Source organism: Morone saxatilis, unplaced genomic scaffold (genome assembly GCF_004916995.1).
Source record: "Morone saxatilis isolate NCDOM2014 unplaced genomic scaffold, NCSU_SB_2.0 Contig2, whole genome shotgun sequence".
Classification (NCBI taxonomy): domain Eukaryota; kingdom Metazoa; phylum Chordata; class Actinopteri; family Moronidae; genus Morone; species Morone saxatilis.
This window is the reverse complement of record NW_023339762.1, coordinates 22,108,752-22,115,015: the sequence shown is the minus strand read 5'-3', so window position 1 is coordinate 22,115,015 and position 6,264 is coordinate 22,108,752. Positions and strand designations below refer to the sequence as shown.

Here is a 6,264-nt window from a genome sequence, read left to right as displayed (position 1 = left end):
TTAATTGATAGTGACAGCTGAAGGTAGACAGGAAAGGGGGCGGAGAGAGAGTTATTGTTATTGGTTTGTTGTACATGCTGTTATGTACGACAAACCAAATCAAGTCGATGATAGGAGACAGTGACACACAAACACAGCGAGAGGACTGCACTAGACAGCTGAAAAAATGCTACTTCAAAAGCGGAAAAGGTAGAAGAGGGAAAGGAAAAATCAATAAAGGAAAAACTGACTATCAACAACTTTTCTCCATTTCTTGCTTGTGAACTTTTGTGTTTCCCATACACACACACACACACACACACACAAACACACAACACACAAACAAACAGATCAGTGTTTTGGTTTTAGTCAAATAACATGATTTTGCAGAAATGCCTGCTGTAGAGGAATCCACTTTCTCCACTCAGCAAGTCAACAAGGGCACCGCCAGCAACTCCTCCTCCTTATGCAACTTTGTGTAATTCAAGAGCGGAAATTAAGTATTGTGCATTTCTTTTTTTTCTTTTGTTTTTGTTCCGAGTTATCAGATTATGAGGAGTTAAGGTTAAATAGGCTGATCCCTGAGCAAACAGCTTTTAAGGTGATTTCTTAATTGTTTTTGGGTCTGAGTGTTATTACGGAGGAAGGAACTGGGGCGTTATCAGGAGGAGAGCAGCAAAGGCAGACTGTTAAGAACGAAAAAGGAACCAAAGAGTGGCAGGCTGGCTGCCTTTAGGGTTGATGTAATGTTTATATAGTGGTCAGTACAGCCATTTCCTTCTCCTCCCGTAGACGGGCCCAGTCAAAGGGCACAGATACAGTACACAGGGCAAAAGGGTCAAAGAGTCCCAGCCAAGTATGCTTCACAATGAACATTAAATATCGCTCCTCGAGTGGTTACAAGACCCCGGAGAGCTTCTAAGAACTGTATATCTTCAGACTTTGAGCCATGTGGGCTAACAACTAGCTTTTTCTTTTAGTGGCTTCAGTAGAATAATAAGCTGCCATTATTAGTGATTTTACACAAACACCATCTTTTTAGAACATATATATGACAAGTGTAGAAACGTTAATGAATAAGTGATCCTATAAGGTCCCGCAAAAGCATGAGACTGAGACTATAGAGCTGAGGTATAAAGCAGGGAGGGAGGATGTACAGATGGGTGGAGTTGTGTCCCAGTGGATGCTTTGGAAAAAAATGACGTCCATTATTTGAACTTCAGTATTTCTAGGGCAATATTTCCCAAATGGGACTTTGAGCTTGGGTTTATTTCTGCTCTCTGAGTCGGTGCCAAGCCATAATGGCTTGAGACGTTGTTTTGTTTATTTAGTCAAGAGAAAATAAGTGATACTTAGGAAGAGTGCCAAGGAAAATAAAACGTTTGAGAACTCAGAGAAGTCACAGCCCTGCAGGTCAGTTTTAACATGAATATTTGTATGAAAACATGACATTGTCATAGTATTAAAATCCAGCTTTCGCATTCTGGTATGTGACCTTTACCATGTTCTTGTGGAGCTTGAAGAGGTTTAGTTTAGTCAGATTCTGCTCAGACAACGAGCAGTTTTATATCTGGACCCAGAAACTCTGTCTAGTTGTAATGTGTTTACCAAGTTTGTGTACCACAAAATAAAAATTTCTTTCATCACACTAGTTTTAAATAGAACTTAGTAAATATGTACACCTACTAAATACTAATTATATGTTTGCCGAGGTTTAGACATCATTGTTGACCTCGGGAACAGCAGGACTCAAGGTCCTATTGGTAGCGGTTCAGGAGATTTTGATGATATCATACGATCTTTATCAACAGATGGATTTCAGCTGTCATGACATTTTAGCTGTTCACATTTCATGTTGGCTTAAGCTGCAGGTTCAAAGGTAAAAGTATCTTTTGTTATGTACCTAGTTAACTGTTTACCAATAACAAAAAAAGATCCAACTGACTTATAATGTTAGATCCACTCCACTCTTTGACAGCACCATAACCTCATTCAACCAATAACAAAACAGATTAGAACTGAATGTAATTAAACAGGCCATGTTTAAAGAGAAAAAAAGAAGATAACAATTTATGTTAACCATATATGTGTAAGATTTTAAAATGTGTGACTTTGGTGATTCTCGGTGGTAGTGCTAAAAGAGGCTAAAAGCTGGAGCTGCGCCAAGCTATTTTCTGTGTACATAAAGGCAAATGACCTCATACGGACACTCAGTTAAAATCATAGCCATTTCATCATTTGAATGTGTCCTGTTTTTGAAGTCCAGCAGCAACTTGCTTTAGCCGGTTGTTTCCAACTGTAACAGTCTGACACAAAGAGCTTCACATTCCTTAAATCCAATTCAGTAAATAGAAACTAGGTAGTTATAATTGTATATTCAGACATATGTTTTTGTTTCTAAACTGGTGCAACCCCAGCCCGAGTACAGGGGATTAGCATGAATATGGACAGTTTAACTCTGCCTCTACTTGTTTGAAAATAATTCCACTATCATTCTTTATTTTTAATGTTGTCAATGAATCCTATGAAAAGGTATTGCTTAGCAGGGGGGTTGGTCCACTAGGATCATCTCTACATAACACAGGGCTGTATCTTAATCTTAAGCAATGTTTGTCTCTGTTCACTCAGTATCTTCACCCACACTCAAATGTAGTGAAAAATGCCAAAAAGAAACAAAAATGTCGACAACGTGTGAATTACTAAAGATGAAAAGAGTTAAAAAGTAGCTTTTTTTTAAAAGTTTGACAGTGACAGGTGGGGTTTTCATAGCATTAGCTTTTTCTTTTCAATGTAAAGCACTTTGTTAGGATCTAGCATTGAATTCAGTCATTCAGTCATCCAAATCCTTTCACTTCCCTTATCGAATCTATTCAGTGTATTGCATGATTTATAATATCTTTATGTAAATATAAATACATTTTTGAGAACTAATTGCGAGAAATTGTCTAACACCCATTCACACTTTCCCTGACAGGGCGTTTGTGTGAAGTTCAGCCATGCTAACACCTAGCACAAACAGCAGAAGTATAGTCATACTTCCTCATACAGGCTGTTGTTCCTGTTAATGTACAAAATTCACTCAAAGTGACAGGATTATTTTAATACCTGATTCAAATAGTTGGCTGGCTATGTTTGAGGTTTCAAGAAGACTGAATACTTCAAATGCTGACTTTCGCTAAAGATAGAACACATAAATATGAATTATATTTCATTAAAATGAATGTCATACTTGTACTGATGATGATATGCCTCAACAGACAGTATATTTTATATTTCTGACCTTCTAATACACATGTAAACACCTTTTACCAGAACCCTCAAAGAGTACTGAACCCTTGAACACATCATGTGCCACTGTGGGGCAGCGTTGTACTTCAGAAAGAAGAATAGAGTCCCAGAGGAGTGGAAGGAAGGGAAGGGTCGATGTTATGAATAGAAAAAGAAAAGATAAGCAGAGGTTGTGGGCTCTAGGGATGGGTTGATGCAAAGGGTAAGGTTGAATGCAGAACGGACCTTTTATTTCTATGTTTCCTGGTCTGACTATTTTTGAGTTGTTAGGTCTATTATGTTCTAATTTATTCTATGTAAAATGTTGAATTTAAAGTTGCAAAGACAATATTGCCAACATACGTCCCTACATAGCAATAAAAAGAAAAGAAGAAAGACAAATTGTTAAAAACATAAGAATTACCAATATACAGTCAGCTGCTTATTATAATTCATTAGCATATCAGGTGCGTACTAAATCTTGTTTTTATGATAGTTGTTGATTAATTAGTTGATTTTCAGATAATAATTTATTCATTTATATTTCAGCAAAAAATACAAAATATTTCTGTAATGATTTGCTGCTTTTCTCTGTTTTTTTGTTAATACATATCTTTGGGGTTTTTAGACTGTTGGTGAGGTCACATTGGGCTCTCTGACATTTTATCGACCAAATGATTTGACTGATTTGAATAATTTGAATTCACTTAAATTAACATTATTGTGCCCTGTACAGCCCAACATATGTTAGGTTACTGGTTTCCAGTAGAAGACCATGTATTCCTAAAATTCCTAAAATATAATATATATAAGTTTTTTACAACCTGATTAGATTGTGTGATGCTGGACTGCAGTAAAGTCTCTTCTGTCATTGTTCGGCGTTAATGATTGACCCTATCTGTGACCTTTGTGGAGAAGAGAATGATGCAGGTTTGAGCGATGATGCCATGCGTTTAATGTTTAGCTGTGCGGTAAACAGACTGAAAGGCAACATGTCAGTGAGTGACTCTGGGCTGTTTAAGTTTTGGCTAATAAGTAATGTGGAATCAGAGGCCTGATACCGAGATACAGATTATAACCAAAGTAAAAATACAGAGCTGGAGTTTTGTGTCAACATGCTTGAGTGTGTGACATTAGTGTTTTATGTAATCAGCAATTGTTTGTAGCTGTAATCTTACATGGAGGAAGAACAGTGTTTTTAACAGCAGTTCCCCACATAACTTTACCTGAGGAAAAGGTTACACCCTGATAATACCTGGTCGGTAAAAGAGTTTACTTCCTTGTTTGTACTAACTGGCCCTCAAACATAATCTTGCCATTAGTTACAATGGAACTTTATCCCAATATACTGAGCTTTTGTGTGTTTGCTTCCACTGCTGAAAAGGGAGTGTCTTGATGAATAAACTACAGCTTAATCTTTAACCATTTTTCCCTTTTTATAGCTGGATGAATTACGAGTTTATTATTATGTATTAGAAGTTTAGATTTCCTAAAGAAAAGCTTACACATGATGGTTATTTTTTACAGGCTGATTCCAGTTTGTTTAGACTTGGTATACCTACATTTTACTGGCCAATAAGATTAATTAACAAAGAACTAGGGCTAGATAACAATATACTATATGTGCCTATGTCTATGACCCAGGTGTACAAAAGGCTGGTGTTTAAGGAACTGAAGTTCAGGGTACAGGCTTGTAATATCAGTTGTAGCTAAATTGACTGATGCCCTGTGACATTGAACATGTGGTTGAGTTTCTAGTTGATGCTTTTAAACTCAATGCTGACCTCTGCTGGTGTAAGATGACTGACTTTGCTTTTCTCTGTCCTCGTCTGCACAGATCTCTGAGGCAACATGTCCCCGTAAGTACAAGTTTTGTTTCATTATTTTGTCCTTTACATTTTTGTTGATTTATTTCTGTAGACTTCAAAGAATAGAATTTCTTACACAGTGCCATATTTTGTGTTTAATATACAGCTTGTTAAAGACATCACTCCTGTCAATATGTCAAGACTGTAAAATGATTTGGGTTTTTTTTTCAATTTGTGCTGAATTCTCATTGTTGGTCTTGTTTTTCTTCTTCTGCCTTTCAGCTAATGTATGTGAAAGCGATCCTGCAAAAAATGTAACAACAAACACAACGGCTGTCACATTTGACTCAACACCAAAATGCAACTTATCCATTGAGGGCGGCCCCTCTGGAAAAGGTTCAATAACTGATTTGATTCCTGGAACAGTCTATGAAATCAACTTTAGCTGTTTGAACTGCTGCAAAAGTTTCACAACGAGTAAGTCTGTCAACTTTGTTTAATCACTTATGTTGCAGACCATAACCATGTCTACTTAAATGACTCTGAACAACATAGTACCTGGAGCATTGCTGCAGATTCAGCATGTTAGCAAACAAAGCACTGTCAGTATTAATAAACCCTATATATACATCAGATATAAATAGATGATAGTACTGTGTTGCTAATATTCTCTTATCTCACTCACAGAGCCTGAAGCTGTCAGGCATCTCACTGTCACTGAAATCACAACATCCTCTGTGTTTCTGAACTGGACTGAACCAGAGGGAAAGGTCTCTTTCTATAGAGTACAGTGGACTGATGGAACTGAGAGAGTGAATGAAACACAGACAACTATCACAAGCCTGACTCCTGGTGTCCAGTATAAAATAACTGTTACTACAGTGGCAGATGACAACATTACTGAAGGACAGAGTACATCTGTTACTCTATACACAAGTAAGTAAGCCTTTACATGTGGTTCATACTGTCAGGAAGTCTGCTGAGGAAATCTGGTGGAGAAACCTCTCTGGAGTGATTTTATCTTTTGCCTCTGAGCTGTACTTTACTTGCTGGATCTGTCTTGTAGCTCTGGATATTGTTGATGGAACGTCTCTTTGGTGTTGTGCAGATTTGAGGAGCATTTCTTTCAGTTTCACAGGTAGTGTTGGATATGTCATTTTTAGCCATGCTAGCGGCTAGCGGCACGGCTTCAGGCACGGCAATGTTGATC

The 6,264-nt window shown here is 37.4% G+C and overlaps 1 protein-coding gene across 3 annotated transcripts in view; it reads left to right on the top strand.

The window, feature by feature from the left end:
- ptprja (protein tyrosine phosphatase receptor type Ja) overlaps positions 1–6,264 on the top strand; it is a 29,127-nt gene that overhangs the window by 9,645 nt on the left and 13,218 nt on the right. For 2 of the 3 annotated variants that reach the window (XR_004796838.1, XM_035665138.1), the window contains exons 2-4: positions 5,084–5,105; positions 5,337–5,531; positions 5,742–5,990. Coding sequence is in view for 2 of the 3 variants with exons in the window: in XM_035665138.1 (XP_035521031.1) it covers positions 5,084–5,105; positions 5,337–5,531; positions 5,742–5,990 (466 nt within the window). In the remaining variant the exon portion in view is untranslated. The remainder of the gene's footprint in view (positions 1–5,083; positions 5,106–5,336; positions 5,532–5,741; positions 5,991–6,264) is intronic. The other variant, XM_035665139.1, reaches the window with a different exon arrangement.